Source organism: Peromyscus eremicus, chromosome X, assembly GCF_949786415.1.
Source record: "Peromyscus eremicus chromosome X, PerEre_H2_v1, whole genome shotgun sequence".
NCBI classification, from domain to species: Eukaryota; Metazoa; Chordata; class Mammalia; order Rodentia; family Cricetidae; genus Peromyscus; species Peromyscus eremicus.
Window position 1 is genome coordinate 31,590,340 of NC_081439.1, and position 21,406 is coordinate 31,611,745.

Here is a 21,406-nt window from a genome sequence, read left to right on the forward strand (position 1 = left end):
TTGTTGAAAAAGGACATTTTAGATAATATAATGTAGCAGTCTGGATGCTAATTTACTTTTCTGAATATTTTCCTGGATTTACATTGCAGAATGTGTCTCTGGATGTATGTGGCTGTGGATTCCTGTGTTCAATTTTCAGTCCTTTATTTTATTTTTTAGGTTCACCTCATTAGATTATCCCAATGTATACAAGCTTGTGCTCAGCCAAGAGGTAGAGCAGACCTAGTGCTCTGGCATTTGAGTAATTTGAGTGCCTTCAAATTCAGGTACCTCTCTGGCTTCCTTGGTTTTTGTTTCCAATGGTCTTTCTGTGGTCTTCCTTGTACCAGACCTAGTATTGTTATCATGGTGCCCTTTTCAGTTTCAGGATCTCCCTTTGAAATTTCAGACTGGATTTTCCTTCGTTTTCTATCAAGCTTGCCATGTTTTAGCTGACAGAGCTACATTTTCAGCTAGCTCGTTCCTGGAGAAAGTGAGCAGTCCCAGTAAGATGCCCACCAAGTTCTGTTCTATATATTCCCCAATTCTAGCAGTTTCTTAAGATGGAATGTTTTTCAGTTTATTGCTCATTTTTGGCCAGTTATCAGAGACCTAAAGTGGATGGTTGTTGACTATTTTGTCCAGTTTTATGTTTGATCCTCATGGAAAGGAGTTTTCAGCTTTATCATGCTATCATCCCCCCAAAAGCTGATTTGGTGGACTAGCTTTTAAAATTTGTCTAATATTCTAGTTTCCATGACTTTGGTGGGTTCTTTTTTTATGCATATTGGGGTCTTTGTTACTACCCTTTTCAATACCTTACTTTTTTCTGGATTCTAGAAACACTAGACTCTTGAATCCTTTCTTCCCTCAAGCTCTGAATATCACCTTCCACTTTTGATGCTCTTATATGCTCAGTCTTGACTCTGCCTGTCAAACTTCCATGGAACACACTTGTACAATTGTCTTATAAGTTGTTAACTTTAAGGAACAGGGCTAAAGCTTACACAATCCTCTATGTAGTCCTGATTTTATTCAAAAATACAAAGGAAAAAGACAGATGGTTTTACAACTTCTTGCTAATGGCAGATGATAATCTATTGCCATCTGCTCTGCTGTCCTTGGTTCTCAGCTCTTATCATGCTATTTTTCAGCTTGTCTATCCCATTCCATTTTCAATCTGAATTATTCATAGACATTCTAGATTTAGGGCTGTAAAATCTGATGACTCAAAGCTGATAACTTCAGCAAAGGATTTTCAATATCTCTATGACCATCTTCATGTAGTAGCATAGTCATAGATCTAGGCAAGTCATCCTGCCCTTTTAAACCTAATTCATAACTGTTCAGACTTTTAAAAAATTGTTTTTATTTTTGAAATTGTAGTATAATTACATCATTTCCCTACTCCATGTCCTCCCATATACCTTTCTTTGCTCTCTTTAAATTTATGGTCGCTTTTTTCACTAATTGTTGTTTCATACATACATGTATATGAATATACATATATTCTTAAATATAACATGCTCACTCTATATGTTAACTTGCATGTGTGTTTTCAGGGCTGACCATTTGGTATTGAATAACCAATTGGTGTGCTTTCCTATGGGAAAGACTATTTCTACCTAAGATTACTAGCATTCCTTAGTTGCCTATAGCTTTTTGTGAAGGGTTGAGTCCTCATGGTCTTTTCTTCATTCACCTTGGCATGTTTGTTACTGTCCTTTTTCAGGTCATGTTTAGGCAGTCATGTTGGTGAGACTTTATCTCCTGGTATTGCCAGGAGGCACAGTTTTACAGCAAACTCCCTGATCCCCTGGTTCCCATAATGTATCTGCCCCCTCTTCTGCAATATTCCCTGAGCTTCAGGTGTAGGAAGCATTTCATAGGTGTATCCATTATGATTGGACTCCATAGCTCTGCATTTTGAATCGTTGTGATTTTATGTAATGCTCTCCATCTTTTGCAAAGAGAAGTTTTCTTACTGAAGGAGGGGTAAAGACTATACTTACTTTGATGTATGATGCCAATTAGTTCTGATGTTTCTCTGTTTTTCTCCAGATGACCTGCCTATTGGACAAAATGGGGTATTGAAATCACCTACTGTTAATGGATTGATGTTCATCTGTGTCTTTAATTACAGTAGTAGATATTTTTTAATGAAATTGTACACCCCTGAGTTTGGTGCATATATATTTAGGCTAGTAATGTTTTCTTGGTTAACTGTTCCCCTTAGTTAGAATGAACTGTCTCTTTTTATCTCTTTGAATTAGTTTTAGTTTGAAGTCTTTTTCTTTTTTGGCAGATATTAAGATAGTGATGTCTTATTGCTAGGGAAGGATGTGGGAGAGCTGGTTGGGTGGAGGGGATGAATGCTGTGCAAAAGGGACCTCTAGTTCAAACTTGAAAAATCCTTACTGTGTGAGTATGCGTGTGTGCATGTGTGCGTGCATGTGTGCGTGTGCGTGTGCGTGTGCGTGTGCGTGTGCGTGTGTGTGTGTGTGTGTGTGTGTGTGTTATGCATGTGTTTGCAGGTGGATCTGTGTGTATGGAGTCAGGAAGTAAATGTTGGTTATCTTCATCCATAACTTTCCACTTTATTTATTTATTCATTCATTCATTCATTCATTCATTCATTCAGCGACAGAGTATTCTATTGAACCTGGGGCTCATTGATGCAGCTAGAATAGCTGGCCAGCTTTGATATCCTCCTGTCTCCCCCACTACTGGGATTATAGATGTGTGCCACCATTTCTGGCTTTTTACATAGGTACTGGAGATCCAAACTTAAATACTCATACTTACAAAGCAAGTGCTTTGCTAACTGAGCCATCTCTGTATTGGAGATGCTGCCAGCTTTATTCTTCAATTTCAAAATGTTATTTATTTGGTAATGTAGCAAGGCTTAGGTTACCAGTGGAAAAATTCCTAACTGGGCCATCTTTAATATTATCCTAAAATACCAATGGGCTGTCAGATTCTGATGGTCTTAGCTATTCTTTACATTTTATTCATGCCTTGGGAAAATTCTAGGTGACACTAATTTATGTAGTTCCCCCCACACTTCAATGGAAAATAGATACCTTGTATTCCTCTATATTCATGAGACAGTGGTTCTGGGACATCTGGAAGATATCAAAATGTGAGGATGCTCAAGTGCTTCATACAAAATGGTGCAGTCTTTGAATATAATCTGTACATCTACCTATGTATGTTGAATCATCTTTATGTATAATACCTAATTGTCTTAGTTGCTTTTCTATTGCCACGCTAAAACACTATGACCAAGGCTACTTATAGAAGGAAGCGTTTATTTGGGGCTTATGGTTACAGAGGAATAAGAGTAGTTTATCATGACAGGGCAGCCTGGTTGCAAGTAGTAGGTCCATTGGCTGAAACAGAATCGAAAGCTCATATCTTAAACTGCAAATGGGGAGCAGCGAGAGCTAACTTGAAATGGTGTAAGTCTTATGAAACCTGAAAGCTGGCCCCTAGTGACATAATTCTTCCAGCAAGACCACATCTCCTATCCTCCTCAAATAGCCATCAATTGAAAACCACATATTCAAATACCTGAGACGTATGGGGGGGCATCTCATTCAAACTATCACACTAACACACTGTAAACTGTTGGTATACTGTATAATTTAGGGAATAATAAGAATATGTGTGTGTGTCAAGTACAGATGCATTTTCCCCCAACCTGTAGATACACAGTGCTGTCTGTACTTCCTTCACAAAGGTATTAAATTGATCTGTGTTTGGGAAACATTATTTAAGAATAAAAATCAGTGTAATACTTGTAATTCTTACTTCATCAAAGTATATGTCTATTTCAGAGAAAAGAATATTAAGAAGTTTAAGGCCCTGTTTCCATGGCAAAGTGATGTGACTGTCAGGTTTTCTTTTAAAGGAAATGTCTGTCTGGTCCATTTCAGACATTGTAGGGGATTTTAGCTTCATGAAACCCATGAGCTTTAATTGACATCTTTTAGGACTGAAAATTCATGAGTTAATCAACTGAGGAGGATGCTGGAGTAGCTCCTCTGTACTAGTTTACTTTGAACAGCACATCATGATTATCATTCCAAAAAGCCCTGAAATAACATTTTGCTTCTTTGTGGGGCTGGGAGATAAATACCCTTTATCATCTTTTTTTTCTTATGGAATCCATTTTAGCTTCACTAATATGCATTAAGAAGTTTCTAAGGCAATGGGAAATGTCAGCAAGAACGAAATTAATTGGGTGGTCATCCCTGAAGGTACATATTTAGGGATTGGTTCTCAGAATTGTCACTTCATCAGTTTGCTTAAAAAATAGAGGATTTACTTTACTGCTTGGCTTGAGTCAAAAATAATTTCTTTCCCTCAGGATCCTCTTCTTTGACAGAAATGATTCTAAGCCAGCTTCCTTATTAACTCACTCTCATTCTACTGTGACAAAACATGTCTTGGTTCTCTTCTCTAACTCTTGGAAAAAAAACTTTGCAAAAACCACATTAAACATCTACACAAATTGCAATCTTGCCCCCAAATTTTGTTGGCAAAAGCATTATGTATAACACTGAATGTGACTATTATCTGCAGGATATTGGTAAGAAAGTAACATAGATTCAGTGTTTTTTTTTTTCATTTCATATTACGTAGACTACCCTTAAAAGTTGATAAATAAAATGCAAAATTTTAGCCTGATTTTTTTTTTCTATTTTAGGCACTCAAATGAAATCATAGTATCATTGTGTTTCTCTCAGGTTATTACATTTTGATATTATATTCCTTTTAACTATGTCTCTGTCCCATATGTTTTGAGATTTGAAGTTTATATTAGACTTATCTCCTCTACATTATATATTAGGTTCTTCCACAAATACAGTCTGCAGGAGCACCCCAAAGACAGTTAAAAATCTAAGGCACCTGGCTAGTATTTTTGTTTATTAAAATAGATGTATATTTAACAATACATTTAATGATCTTCTGCTCAGAACATGCCATTTAGATGAAGGTCTTAGCTCATAAATCATCCTAGGAGATAAGTGCTACACACTGGAATGCCTTCAGGCCCCACCAATTACGAGATGGCTAGCTCTGACAAGTGTGAGCAATTAAAAGAATTAGTGTTTATATGCTTGACTTTAAGGAATTCTAACTTAATAATTTTTAAAATCCATCATATTGGCAAATAAAACTGGGAAAATTCAGCCTGTTAGGTAGGACTTAATCTGCAGAGAGTCAGTTTTTCCACATTCTACTTATTTGTTGTTGCATAACTACTCACCCCCCCCCATCAAATTAGGTGCTCAAAGCAACACTTATCATTTATTTTTTACATATTCTGATTCCAGGTGTGGCCATTAGTCTTAGCTCTGTAGTTATTGCTCTTTCATGTAGTTTTAGTAAGATAGTGGCTGGGTTCTCTCTCAGATTCCTACACATTGGTGCTTACTGACTGGAACACCTATGTGTGGCCCCTTTCTGTGTGGAACTTCTTAACAGAACGTTGGTTGGTGAATAAAGTTGAATAGCTCGTTTCTTGAGAGAGGGGAGGAAAGAAAGGAGAAAGGCTATTCTTTTGTGCATCAGTGTGTTACCCTTGGAAGTCACCAAGTGCCATTTTATTTTATTTTATTTTTACAAAAAATTACTCTATTTATTTATTTTTGGAGATAGGGTCTCATGTCATAGGCTGACATCAAACTTGATATGTAGCTGAGAATTATCCCCTGGCCTCCACCTTCTGAGTGCTCAGGTTATAAGTGTATGCCATCATATCGAGTCTATGCAGTGCTAGGGAGGGTACCCAGTGCTTCCTGCATGCCAGGCAATCACTCTGCCAGCTCCTTTCCAGCTCCATTATTTCTTATTCTTTAGCAGAGAGTCAGCAAGATTAGTCCATAATAAAGAGGAAAGGAATTTAGATCTCATATCTTAATGGAAGAAGAACAAACTATTTTATAAACAGCTATTGAAAGTTTGCATCAGAGAATAGTAAAACTAAATATATAACAAATTTGGATATAATAAAGGAGATGTAGAAAATGTTTCACAGCTGGATTGACATGGTCCCTGAATAAACAGAAGAAATAAAAGTATCAACAACTGATAGGACCTGCTGGTGCAGATACTTAATATCAGCTCCAGGGACAATTAAGGCTCCAAATGGGCCAAAGAATAAATATCAATTCTGAGGGTTGGATAGGGGTCAAGAATGAGAAGGTCATATATGCGAGATAGGATGTTTTATCAACTCTTACTGATGCTTTAGAAGTCTCACTGAAATGATCCTCAGCCAGTCATTATTTGTTTGTTTCTTTTTTCTTTTTTTTGTGTGTGGATTTGTCTATCAGCAGTTAGGAACATGTCAATGTATGTTTCTCATTCTAATGATTTGAACGTTTGCTTTTACGTGAACAGGCAGAGTGAGAAGTGAGGGGAAGAGAAGGGGCAGTTTGTAGGAACATACACTATTGCAACTAATATAATATATAAATGGTTGAATCCACTTCCTGTAGTTGCAGGCCTGAGGATCTGACTCCTTTGAATATGACTTCTTCATTTAAGAGCCAGTAGCAGTGTGTAAAATCCTTCTCACCCTTCCAGTGTACCTGAATTTCAGTCTGCAACTATCTTTTCTGACCTCCAGTCCTCTGTTGCATCTATTTGATCCTAGCTGGAAAAGGTTGCCTGCCCTTAAGGTCTCGTGGGATTAGATAACCTTACCTGGATAATCCAGGATAAACTCCCTATTTTCAGATCCTTAACCTTAATTACACCTGCAAAATTCTTTTTGCTATGTAATGGCAGGATCCCAGGGATTAGGATGTAACAATAATTCGATTCACTATAGATAGAAAGTTGGGATTAACAAAGATACATTCTCCTCTGCTTGTTTCCTCAAGAAAGTAGGTCAGTCAGCAACTGTTTTTGATAAACACCAGGGTCTAATGGAACCACTTATCTTAAGTCGATTTGACAAAAGACATGATACTCTCTTGATTTCTACTACTATCTCTATAATAATGCAAGGCCTAATAGAACTACTTTGAAATCTGAAAGACCAGACTTTGCACAAGTATGCAATCCTTCTAAATTTCATTGTCCTCATCTGTAGATGGGCTAATGATAAAGTCAGAACACAGCAAAGTGCTTAGTGACTGCTAGCTAATAATCACGATGATAGGATAACATAGTCATAGGCATTTCACAAGTAAAAGGGTATGAGAAGACCAATAAGAATCAAGAGTTGCATTCCTACCAATTTTATATTAACCTGTTATACATTAATTTATTGCCCTGGTGTTTTTCTGTTAGACATAGAAGATAATGTTTGTTTTGAAAAGAGATTTATACGTTTCTTTTTTCATGCTGGGGTTTGAACCCAGAAACTCATGGATGCTAAGTATGTCTTGTACCACTAAGCTAAACACTTAGTCCTGTACAAGTTTATTTTTAAGCAATTTAGCTTAAAAGGAATTGACCAAATTTAATTATAAAAGGCAGTGACTGGGCTAGATACCACCTGGCTATTTCACATAGCCCATGAACCAAGAATGATTTTTAGAGACAAACGTTTGAAATTTCTCTGATGTTGATAATCTGTAAGTTGAACCACAGTTAATTAAAATAATAACCCACCTCAAAAGAATTCTGTCGTTTTCATGAATAAAGATGATACTTATGGATAATTGTATTTTAATTTTATTAAACATTATTTGTGGAATGTTTAGTATTTTATATCTGTATACTATCTTCAGTTTTGTTTCTTCATCTGTAAAACCTGAAGTGTTTACAATCTAATTTTTTACAGAAAAAAATGCTACATTCTGATCTAAGTAACCTATGTATTTAATAAAAAAAACAGATGGTTCATAGATATAAGGGATCCTAACATCTAATACAATACCTTTCACTTTAATTTGTTATTGTTATTACTATTATTATTATGTGCATGCATGTGTGTGTGCACGTATTTGATGGGTTTGTAGGTACAGGTGTGCACATGCCATGATACCTATGTGAAGGTTAGAGGACAACTTTCAGGAGTGGGTATTCTCCTTCTGCCATGGTTCTAAGGATAACACTCAGGCCATCAGGATTACAGGGCAAGCACTTTATCTGCTGAAGCATCCTACCAGTCCAGTACCTTCACTTCACAGCTGAAACCAAACCCCAGAAAGATTGGTGACTGATCCAACAAAACTCAGCTGGTTATAGAGATAGTTGAGGTATTTGCAAATTAAATCAGTACACTTTTCACAGGAGCAGGTAGACCCCTCTAGTAGCACGGTGGTATATTATTCATTTATCTTTAACTGGATCTCTGTATTATTACCAATATAAAATGGTTTCGTAGACAGGCCAGGAGTTATATAGGCCAGAAAGATAGCTGTCCTATGGGTCATCTGAACAGAACAGTTTGCTGCTGTATGTTTCCATTTTTCAGAGGGAGCACCTGTTTGTAAACTTCTTGTTAAAGGGTTTTCAGATGCACTCATGTTGAGTTTTTCATTTATTTATTGTTTTTGTTGTTAGTGAAAAGCCAGACATGCTAGTATTCCTTTTAAAAAAGATTTATTTTTATTTTATGTGTATAGGAGCTTTGCCTGGATGAATGTCTGTGCACCATAGATTCCCTAAAACTATATTTACAGACATTTGTTAACTTCCATGCAGGTACTGGGAATTGAACCTGGGTCCTCTGGAAGAGCAGTCAATGTGTTTAACCACTGAGCCATCTCTCCAGTCCTGCTAATATATTCTTGCCAAACTCCTGTGTCCTGCCTGGCCCGTGGTCAGGACAAATCTTTCTCACCCACCGGTCCCGCAGCCACCTGGACCCAAATAAACACAATATTATTTTTAAACTGTGGCTATGGCAGATTCTTGTTATCTAGTTCTTATATCTCAAATTAATCCATTTCTATAAATCTATACTTTGCCACGTGGCTTGTGGCTTACCAATACCTTTACATCTTGCTTCTTCTGGCAGTGGCTAGCAGCTTCTCCCCTGCCCTGTCTTCTTCCGTAGATTATTGAGTCTACTTTTAAAGAGCAACAACTTGCTTAAAATGTTTTATGTTGCTATGGATTTTAGTTTATTGATACAAATTTAAAGTTAATTTTGTTATTCTATATGTATATTTCTACTCTTGTTTAAGGTATTATGTTTATGCAGCTCACTTAAATTGTAATGGATAATTAAGAAATACAGATTAATAATTAGTCTTCTATGATAGTCAAACTTATAGTCATGTTAAGTTTTCTAGGTATACATAGATATAATTCAATTAGGTAGGTAATCTTCAAACACATCAAAGACCTACAGAATATGGCATTTAAAATGTTTTAAAAATTTAGACTTTCTGGACAGTGAGACTTGTCTGCTCCTGGCAGCACCAAATTACTTCAGAGAGAGAGATGGGCATCAAAGACACTCCATATGGAGTTTATCTTCTTCTTGGTAAAAATAGCTATTTGGGCAAGAAACTGTTCTTGCCTGGACTACTTGACAAAATTTTGTATCGACTGGACATGCAGGACCCACAGGAAGGTGACCACTGAACTTTGCAAGGCAAAATGGTCCACCTGGCAAAGTATAGATTTATAGAAATGGGTTAATTTGAGATACAAGAACTAGATAACAAGAAGCCTACCATGACCATAGTTTAAAAATAATATTAGCCTGTGTGTGTTTATTTGGGTCCGAGCAGCTGCAGGACTGGTGGGTGAGAGAGATTTGTCCTGACCACAGGCCAGGCAGGACACAGGAAAACTTTCAGCTACATCAAACTGTGCTTGCTTTCTGATAAAATTTGTTCATTCAACAGAGTAGGAGCTGTAAATGAGGCAATAATTTTCCCTTGCATCAATATCTGTGTTGTTATATGGTTACTGTTTTCCTGTCTGGATAGTGATGCCTACCTGTGGCATTTGTCTTTCTTTCTGCAGGTGGTTTACCAATCCAACAACAGTTAATGCCTTTTACAGTGCATCGACCAACCAGATACGTGAGTACCAGATTCTTGATGAGGATTGCATTGATACTGTAGTTTGCTTTTGGTAGGTTGACCATCTTCACAATATTAATTCTTCCAATCCTTGAACACCTTTCCATCTCCTAGTGTTTTCTTCAATTTCTTCTGTTTTCATTGTAACAATCTTTCACTTATTTTCTCCTTATTAGTCCATAAAATTTTTATATCACCATTGGCTTTTCAAACTATAATAAACAGAACCATAGTGAAGTTTTTCATTAAAAGGAACACACATTCTTTTTCCTTTCATAACTTTTTTGATGATCTTGTCCACACCTTCCTTGCTTTGATGGGGAAAATGGCAGTTAACTGGGAGCAATTTTTATGGAATACAGAAGCTTGAGTGTATTCTGATTAACTCTAGGATGTACTGTCTTTAGGGTGTTTATTTCTGTTGGGTATGTTGGATATGCTGTCCTGGTTAGCTCTAAGTGACAATTTGACAAAGCTTAGAGTCCTTTGAGACTATAGCCTCTATTGAGGAATTGCCTAGATCATATTGGCCTGAAGGGGATTGCCTTGATTATGAACACACACACACACACACACACACACACACGTACAAATATGTATGTGTGTGTGTGGCATCCCACTGTGAGAAACACAATTGCTAGGCAGGAGGTCCTGAGCACCATAAGAAAGTTAGCAGTCTTCAAGCTTGCTAGTAAGCCTTCCTTCAAGTCAGCTAGCAAGCAGCACCTTCTGTGGTTTCTTCTGTACTTCAGAGGTCATCCTGTGTGGAATGTAAGCAGACCTACCTTCAAACTCCTGTCTTGCTTTCCCTCTATGATGGATCATGGTCTGGGTCTCGAATTGTAAACCAAACATGCCCCCCCCCAAAAAAAGTTGCTTTTGGCAAGAGTGTTTTATCACAGCATCACAACTAAAACTAAAACAAATTCTATGATTCATTTTTAAAGTTATTAAAGTTCAGTATGGCAAAAATTAAAAATCTGACAGCATCTAGAATTGGTATTAAAGATCCTGCCACCAATGGAAATATAAATTAGGCCACCCACATTGCAAGGCAAGTTGACAATGTGTAAAAAAGCCAGAGAGGTGCTTGCACATCTGTGACCATCATCTGCATGCCTGATCTATTCCAGTATTTTGATTCTTAGTGTCATTTTTGGACCATGAACAAAAACACCCTGGGGGAACTTGTCAGAAATGCAACTTCTCAGGCTCTAGCTTATACAAAAACTTTGGATGTGAGGTCAGAATCTAGTTTTAGTAAAATTTCTAATTGTTTCTACTGAATGATAATGTTTGAGAAACCTTCCCCATAGAACACAAAGCAAGGGAAAAGAAAGCCCATGTGAGAATGTTTGAGGCAGGGTCATTGATGGTAGTGGGAAAGGGAAATAGCTTATGTGTCCTTGTGCACAGAAATAAACCAATGTGGCACATTCATGCAAAGGAATAGCATACAACAGTGAAAGTTAAATGGCCTACTACGATACCTGTTAACAGATGAATTTCACTAATTAGGTTGTACAGCAAATCAGTAACTTGAGAAAATATACAGAGTATGATACCTCATTAATAAAGTTGAAAATCACATAGAATAATCCTATATGTTGTTTATAGTCATATGCATTTGTAGTAAAAGTCATTCAGGAAAAGGAAAGACATCAAATTCAGGTTGGTCGTGTGACCTCTTGTGGGAAGAGCTGACTGCTCCAGGTCAAACTCTTTTTGTTTTTTTTCTTATGTCATCTACCTCTCCATGATGACATCTTAGGACTCAGTCCTGGTTCCTATTCTGTTCATCCCCATTCTCCATCTTTGCTCACTCTTCTAGTGATGACATCTAATATTGTGGTTTCAATAGCATTTCTACATTGGTGAACACAGGATGAAATTTATAAGATTTACCAACCTTACTCTTGTGATCACTGTTTCCTAGCTGGATGATAAGAAGAGCCATCTTACTGGCCTTCTTGCTTCTGTTCTCACCTCCTCCGGACTGTTCTGTTCTTGGTTATATTATGTCACCCCTGTCTTCAAATCATCTTATCTTACTGAGCTTAAGAATTATTACTTTCAATGACCTAGAAACCTGCCTTTTTTTCCTTGATAAGGTCTCGTGTATCCCAGACTAGCCTCAAGCCGAGGATTGACCTTGAACTTCTGATGCTTCTGCTTCCACTTCCCAAATGCTGTGGTTGCATGTATGTTATCATAGAAGGCTTATGAGGTCCTAGGGCTGGAACCCAGGGCATAGTACATGCTAGGCAAGCATTCTGCTAGCTGAGTTACATTCCCAGTCCAGCATTTGTTGTTTCTCTACCTTTACTAACTCCACTTCCGTCTCTTTCTCTGTCTAGTCACACCAGCTTCATTTCTGTTCCTTGAACACAGGGGACACACATACTTCTCTCAGGGCATTGACACTTTTTTTCCCCTAGAAATTTCCTCAAATGAACTGCATGGTCCATGCTCCCATTTAATTTTGGTAGTGACTCAAGGATCTCTTCTCAGTGAGATATCAGGCTTATCCCATGGCCAGTCAGCCCCGTATGTCATAGGTCATCCAAGTTAGACCTGGACCTTATAGGACTCTGGCCTGAGATGTAGTTGGAGGATTATGCTTACTGCTATTGTCACCCTCCTGTGGCTTCTGTTGGAAATGGTAATTTGTGGGACTGTCTTGAGCATTATGAACAGAAGGAAACCAAGCAGATGGTGTTAATTTTTGATTTCTACATTAATTAATATAACCAAAGAAGTTGTTAAATATTTTGAGTGTCACTTCTTAGTATGTAAATATTCATTATGCTGAAAATACTGTTGCTTTCTTAAGGTCCAAAGTTCCAAGTTGAGTACCAAGCTGCATATATTACACAGAAACTTAAGATATTGAGATATCAATTACAATTAAAATCTATAGCATTTATCAAAATGCGTTATATATAAAATGTCTGTTGAGCAATAAAATGCTGATTATATTACTCATTTTATTAGTTTATTACCATTTCTTATTTATGTGTGTGTGTGGGGCGGCATGCCATGGAATATGTATGGACGTAAGAGAACAACTTCCAGGAGTCAGTTCCCTCCTTCTACCTTGTGTGTTATGGGGCTTGAACTCAGGTTATGAGGCTTGGTGGCAAGTGCCTTTATCTACGGAGCCATTTCACTGATCCAGATTGTTTATTTTAATAGAACATTTTAATAGAAGAAAGTTGTATTACACAAGCAGGTGTCCCCAGATGAGTTTGTGGTAAAGTTTATATGCCCACCATAGGAGGGGCAGAGATGTAAGGGCTTCTGATGTGGCTTATTTACCCAATCATTTTTCTGATTGTTCTGGTGTAACCTTAAGGTTACATCGCCAAAGGTGTTTTTGTGGTATCCTGCTTTTCATTCTTAGCAGACGAGGGAAGCTCGGGCACAGTTCTTTCCTCTGAAGCTCATGTTTTCACTTTGAAGTAATCTCTATACCGGTTTGGAGGGTTCTGGTCTCTTGATATGATTGGGAAAGCAGAGGCACGGGTGGCACAGGTGTCATGTCTTCGAGGGGAACAAACTGGAGCCATCCTGCTCAGGAAGACTTCAGAAAGAAGTGAGTTGAGCTTAAAGGATGAATGGTTGTTCATCTGGCAGAACAGCTCTGGAAGAATCCTGAAGTCTGTTCTGCATGACCTGTTAGTAATGTCCAAGTATGTTCTTTAAGTTCCTTTTTCAGAGCTGTACTTCAACTCTTCTCTCTGTCTCTGTCTCTGTCTCTGTCTCTCTGTCTCTCTCTGTCTCTCTCTGTCTCTCTCTGTCTCTCTCTCTCTCTCTCTCTCTCTCTCTCTCTCTCTCTCTCTCTCTCTCTCTCTCTGTCTCTCCTACCACCTTCTTCATAGCTACAAGGGTGAAACTTCCTTGAGAATCCAAAACAATGTCCAAATACTCATTTTTCTGCTTGACCAAGTAGAAGTAAAGGACAGCTGATGCCCGCTGAAGTGGAAAGATGGGAAAATTTCCTCAGAGTAAAATGACTCCAGCCATGGCTGGGATCTTTCTTCTTTCCTCTCCTTTTGGGGTCAGCTTGCTGTGGGCGGCAGATACCCCTCAAGTGTATCTTTTGTCCCTTTGTGATTACCATGTTATCAATGAACTTGGGGTTTCACAGCCTGTTCCCTAAGCCAGATTCAGTCACTAATCCACAGTAAGTCTACTAAAAGAGCCAAATTCCTAGTGGTAAGCAGAGAAAGATTTATTTAATATGGCCACATTGGAAAGAGGGACAGTGAGGTCAGGGGACTTCCTCCAAGTCTGTCTTCAGGGTTCTGAAGTGATATTAAAGTTTAATAGGACATCTTTTATTATGCAATTTTTGTTGCATTCAGAAGAATCTGTGTAGCATGCTGGCCCATGTTAAGTTAGAAAGTGTCTAGAAGGATGGAAAATCAGCACGTGCCAGTTAAAGGGCTACTCTGGGAAGAGCTGAAACCTTACCAGTATCATCTAAACTGCTCCCTTCCTGAACTATTGTCTTCATCAACACAGAGGTAACCAATATGTTGCTTTTTATGTTTATTTTCCTTGGGAGGGGGAGTCTCACCATGTAACTTGGGCTGCCTTGGAACTTGCTATGTAGACCATGCTGGCCTGTAGCTCACAGAGATTTACCCCTCCCTCAAGTACTGGGATAAAAGCATACACCACTGTTCTGGGCCATGTTTATCTTCTAAAAACTAAAATGTTAATTTATGTAGGTATCCCCAAATGATACAGTTTTCAACATAATAAAAATTTATCATACTATAGACAATTTTCAGAAATTGTGGTTTTTCACTCAGTATATTAAATAGGTGTTTGACTGCATGTGGGTCTGTGCCCCATATGTTTGACTGGCATCTGCAAAGGCCAGAAAAGGGCATCAGATCTCCTAGTATTAGAGTTACAGATAGTTGTTAGCTGCCATTTGGGTGCTGGGAATCTAATCTGGATCTTCTGGAAGAGCAGCCAGTGCTCTTAACCACTGAGCCTTCTCACCAGCCCCATTCTCTTTAATGCATATGTATGGAGTTTGTGGCAGTAGCTTTTCCCTATTTCCCCATACATTGCTGTATAGTATTCATTTTTTCTGACCATATGTACACTCAGATTATCTTTTCTGCTGCTGAGCACGTCTCTATCCTCCACCCTTGCAGATATTCACTCCTAGAATTGGTACTTCTCTGATATTCTTGTGCATTGTCTTCTGAAGTCAGTCAGGGTGATATTCCTCGGGGTAGAACTCCTTGCAGGGAGAGTCTTCAAGTTCTCAGCCAGATATTACCAGATGCTTTTAAAGTGGGTGTTCTAAATTCCAACAGTATTCCTTTTGTTCCCCACTTTCATCAACTCTTGGTATTTGCAGACTTAATTGTTACCAGTCTAGTGACTGCAATAGGTCAGCTTTTATGCAAGAAAAGGGTGATGAGATTGTCTCTTCATTGGTGTTTCCATTTCTCTCAAATGTCACTAAAGGCTCACTGTTCCTTTGGGGGAATGAAGTGCATCTAATAATAGTTCTGTCTCCAGGGTTTCCCACTGCTATGCCTTTGTCTTGGCTGGGAAGGGCTGACCCCATCAGAAGTTTCTTGAGGAAGTAGCCATTTCAGGGTAACCCAATGGGTTCCAGAAAGCTCATGGGCAGAGGGGTTTTAAAATGAACAATTTGAAGCAGTATTTTAATTAAGAGATTCAAGCTGTTTCTATTTTCCTAATGACCAGTGCCTGCTCTCATTGTAAATTACATTACCAGGCAAGATGACAAGGAATCCTTTGGGTGACTTCCCCCACCCTCTTTCATTTCTGATTTTCTGGACTACAAATTAAGACAGGTGGAATTTCTCCTTACACATTTCCCCACTGGCTTTCCTGGGACTCCCCCATCCCCTCCCAACTGCCTCCTCTGTGCTTCACTGAAGAAGTGAAAAATTGAGGTGATTTTCTAAAATGAACATCTTTATTGATTAGGGGCTAATTCTGACAGCATGTGGCCATCTGTTTAATTGGGTTCCACATCTACAATGTAACTATACTTAGTAACGTGATTTATGAGAATTTCCTTCATGCCTCATTATCATTTTCTGATTTATGCCACTAAGTCTGCTGCTACATGCAGTAAAGACTTGAGTAGAAAATAGAAAAACTATAGACTTGTTAATCTTCCCCAATCCATGCTTTGAGGCTGGGGCCATCTTTTGATGTTCAGTTATTTTTGCAGAGCAGTTAAATCTTATTTCCAGCCCTTGTCAAGCTAAGTATCCATGTCTTCAGACATAGAGTGTAGTGTGAAGTCTTAGTGATTTAAATCTGTTGTATTGGGCATTGTAGTAAAGAGCTGTCACCAGTCTTAATTACATTTAAATTGGTAGTTTAGTTAAAGAGGAGAACAAGGAAGTGAGATCATTAGCACCTCAGCCTGTGCTTTCCTAACTTTGACAACTGCAAAACTTATCATCCTACTTTTTAAAAGGACAAAGTAAAAGCCTCAGTAGAAGAGCTTGAGTGCCATGGGTATAATTATGTGGCATGATGGAGCTAGCCTTTCTGGCCTTTACTATCCTGTTTGCTGCATGATGGACAACCCATAGAGCGTTCAGGAGTGTTTCAGAAAATAGATTTGTAAACTGCCAACACATGGCCAACGTCAAAACTTGTATTTCTCAAAGTGGTATGTCAGGCAGCCCTTGGATAGACCCTCATGTTCACTAACAGAAGAATAGGTTAATGCGTTGTACTTTAGTTGTGCAACTGAATGTTACTTATATGGCAATGGAAAAGAAAATGCTGTGATATGAGTGCTATGTGTTTGTTACTGTCATAATGTTGAATAAAAGAAGCAAGGTACAAGAAGAAATACTATTTTACTTCATGTGTATACAAGTCAGGAGCAGGAAAATTCACCTGTATGATAGAAGTTAAAAGAGTAGCAATCTTTATTGGGGGTATTGACTGAGAGAAAGTGTGAAAAATAGTCTCTGTCTTAATCTGAGCATTTTATGGGGGATATATGTTACTGCTTGTGTCTTGACTGGGCTGTGAATATAGCTCAGTGTCAAGGTGCTTACTCCCTAGCATATGTGAGGCTCTGAGGTCCATTCCCAGCACCATACACAAAATATGTTGCCTTTACTCTGTGCAAGCAAATGCCTTGATGTAAATAGCAATGCATTTCCCTTTTTTGAGATATCATATAGTAGACATAGATATCTTAGCCTTCTACTAGGTTGCCTAGGGCCAAGTCTTCAGAGGTACACATCAGGAAAACATTTTCTGTAAATTTCCAGACCACAGATTTTTCAGATTTGCCACACAGCTTCAACTTATGAACTCTCCCATTGTAGTTACAGATAATCCATAAGCCAAGTGAGCATGGATGGGCTTCAGTCAAACTTTATTTATGGAACAGATAGCAGACTGGATCAACCCATGGGCTCTAGTTGTAGTAAAGTCTATGAGAGGATTGGCTCCTAGGAGCTACCAAAGCAAATCTGACCCAGCTTCTATGGTTCTTTGGATCTAGTCAGGTGATAGTAGTGGCTGGAAGAATGAGCAGCTCATATCCAGTTTTTATTTCTAGTAATACAGATTGGTCTTTAGAATAAAGTTTGTCATATGTGTTCATGTCACTGTGAATTTGTAATATGCTTCATTCCAGTATTTTATTTTTATATTTGTATATCTGACACCATATTAAACAATTATTTTAAGTAAATACAATCTTGGCTTGCAGACAAGCATAGCCTGAGAGCTAAACTCAACAATTTTATTATCTTAACTGTTATATCTAAGAGATTTTGTTGCCCCAGTTTAATTACAGATATTGTGCTAAAGAAGATAATAAGCCTTTGTCTGGAGGCTGGGTTTATACTGACGCCAAACCATAGAGTTAATCCTGAAATCAAACATAGGTTTGTTTTTCTGTTAAGGACGTAACTATTTCAAACTATGAGTATTTCTTCACTCTTTGTTGCATCAGCCTAAAACCATAGAATGGAAGCTAAGTTAGATATTCACCCATGGCTTCTACTGGGATTTAATGCAATTAAAGTCTTGAATCCATTTGATGCTCCATTTGGAGACATGAGGAAACATCTAGAATTTTGGAACAGTGTTCCATAATTTTGGAGCTATTAGAAACACATCAGTGATAAATGCCAATGTCTCATTATCTAGAACACAATTTATCACTCGCTTGTATATTTGAACATGTTGAAAGACCATGGAATAGTATATTTCTGAACATTGACAGAAAATTAATTCCAAATCAAATGTATAATAAGCCCAAGATATTTTTGATAGCTCTTGCCTATGATGCATTGCTAGTACAGAACAGAACAGTTTAATTATGAAAAGAAAACATTTTTACTGTTTTCCTGTTGGCATTCTTCAGCATATATCAAGTTAGTTTATCTTTGGATTGTTCTGTGTTCTATAAGGTCTGATTTAAAACTCTGCTCCTTGAAGTACTGAAGCAGTGGTGCAGTGGGTAATGTGTCTGGCTACTACCCGAAGATTCTAAAAATTGCTCTTTGAGTGGTTGGAAAGATGGAGCAATCAGAAAAGTGCCTCCTCTGCAAGCATTAGGACCTCATTTTACATCTCTAGTACCCATGTAAAACTTGGTGACACATGTCTATAATCCCACTTCTAGGGATGGTTGATGGAAATGGATAGACCCCCTAAATCTTAACTTTCCAGCCAGCCTAGACTACTTGATGAACCCCAGGTTCAGTGAGAAAATCAGTCTCAAAAAATAAAGTGGAGAGCAATCCATGAAGACCTCCAATGTCAAACTCTGGCTTCCACATGTGTTTCAACACATGTGCACACACACATGAATACATGCATGCAATACACCCAATTCTATGTGAATGAGTAACTTGAGTAGAAAATCAGCAAATGAAATTTGGCTTGGGATTAAGGTAGAATTTCTAACAATTTTTGAAATGGCCCTGAATATAATCCAATAATCCAATAATTTGTAGTATATATTTATACAAAGTGTCAGTCTCAGCATTGATGAATACACACACAATCTGTATATATATATATATATATATGGACTGGAGAGATGGCTCAGCAGTTAAAAGTACTTGGTGTGCTTGCAGAGGACCCAGGTTCACCTCTCAACATTCAAATCTGGTGGCTCACAAGCACTTGATTTGTCTGTTAAGTATTTTAACTCCAATTGCATGGGATCCAAGCCTCTTCAGTCCTCCACAGACACCTGCATGCATATGGTGCATATACATACACGTAAAATAAATAAATCTTTGAAAACTCTGAAAATGCTGATGATTATTTTATATCCCACAGCATTAAATATTCACCCAAGATTTACTTATGTCAAAATAAATAAGAATATCCATCTCATTAGCCTGAAGATTTTTCATCTTTAATACATGGTAAAATATGTATATACCGAAGAGTTGTATTATAATAAATTTATTTATTATTTATTTTCAGGAAATACCTGTTTTATATACAGAGATATATACACATATACATATGCTACAAGTCAAATAAAAATTTCTTGGTTGCAAAGGGGTTGTGAGTGGAAAAGCTTAAGAAGCCCTGATCTAGAACATGTTTCCACTTAACATTTTAGGAAATTGGAATAGTCTTCATTTCTCGGTATCCACAGCTCTCTGAAGCCCCTTCCCATAGTAAGTTAAAGCTTAGCTTTGTACCCAATGGGATTTTATATACATAATAGAGTCTGAGTTCTGAGGTTGGGACATAAAAGACATTGTGACTTGTCCCTTGCTCTCTTGGATTATCACTCTGGGAGAAGCCAATCACCACATCATGAGGGTACTCAAGCAGCTTGGGAAGAGGCCCACAGGTGAGTCTCCATAGGCCTTCTGTCCATTTCTAACACCATGCTGATCCTTCAGTCCAAGCATTCAGGTGAGTACAACCAAGTCGAACATTTTGGCTGTGGTCTCCCAAGAGATCTTAAGACAGAACATCCCCCCAAAAGCTGTTTCTGAATTCCTGGCTTAGAGAAACTGAGATAGTGTTTATGGTTTTAAGAAAATATATTTGGATATGATTTGTTATATATAGAATTATAACCTTTCCAGGTACTATATGATAGTGGTAGTTGATACTGTATGCTCTTAAGTGGGACAGTTTGATTTTTAATCTTGACTTGGCCACTAGTAACTTGCAGTCTTGGCAAAGTTTCTCAATATCTTTAATCCATAGTTTAATTTTTTTTATAAAATTGAGAGGATATAATTATCCTATGGAATTGTGAATATGAAATAATATATATTAAATGATTAGAAGAAAATTTGACTCATAGTAGATAAATCATAGCAAGATACTAATGCTTGCTTCTGATGAGTTGGGTGAGAGACTTGTTACCTAGTCATTTAGAGGACATCATAGTGACTTATTCAATGCATTCTGGGAGCCACTGCAGAGGAGTAATTTAATCTTAGTGAGCCATGATTGGATTATTGGTGAAAATGATGATTGAAAAGACTTTTGAAGGAAAGTAAAGTTCTCTGGGCAGAGAAGAAATGATATGGCATGTAGGAAGGAGTGGCAACTGTAAGGGTAACATGCTGAGCTGTAAAAGGTGCAGGAATGGACTATGAGAATGCTCACATATGCTGGAATAGAGGCTGCCTGGGTGCTTTAGAAAGCAAAGATCATAATATGATTTGTGGAAGAAGTTGATAATGGACTTACAGATCATGTTGAAGAAAAGGGAATTGGTGTACTTTTCTTTAGGAAGTTAAACAAAAATAAAATCAATTTTCTTAGTTTTAGTCTTAAAGATAATAGCTCCCCTTAAAGAGGGGAAAGGCAGGCTACCTGGACAAGCTAGGAGTTTCGAAGATGGCCCAAGAAAAAGATGGAAAGGACTTAACCTTGGGCTCTAACCTTGCTAAGAGGGAGTTAGGGAATGGGCAAGTTAAATCTCATGAGAGCCTTCTCTAGTAACTGAAAAATGATAATACATAATACCATTTTCAACTTCTTCCATTCCTACATGAAAAACTCACATCAAGTGGCTGCAGTGATTACACTGTGCACTCCTCTATGCTGAGAAACTATTAATATGCTTACTACTTGAATGTCTATTATATCTAATCTTTTCAATAGCTACATAAACTATACTATGCATCCATTTTACAGAAGAGGAAACTGGAGGTCAGAGGGGTGAAATACCTTACTAAAGACTGCAGCACTAGTGAATTGCAGGTGTATTAGTCAGGATAACTGACCCAGTAACTGCTCAGTTCATGAGGCTAGATGCTTCAGTGATCTCAATATGGCACTGAAATCCTGGAGGATTCCTAGAGAGTTGCTGGTCTTCAGTTCATGTTGGAAGGCTGAAGAAGCTTGGCTTTGATGTTAGCAAAGGTTGGTAGCAACAACAAAGAAGTGGG

General features: G+C 37.8%; 1 protein-coding gene across 2 annotated transcripts in view; it reads left to right on the forward strand.

Moving 5' to 3' along the window:
• Positions 1–21,406, forward strand: part of Phex (phosphate regulating endopeptidase X-linked) — a 195,510-nt gene that overhangs the window by 140,893 nt on the left and 33,211 nt on the right. For both annotated transcript variants that reach the window (XM_059250532.1, XM_059250533.1), the window contains exon 15: positions 9,925–9,983. In XM_059250532.1, coding sequence (XP_059106515.1) covers positions 9,925–9,983 — 59 coding nt within the window. The remainder of the gene's footprint in view (positions 1–9,924; positions 9,984–21,406) is intronic.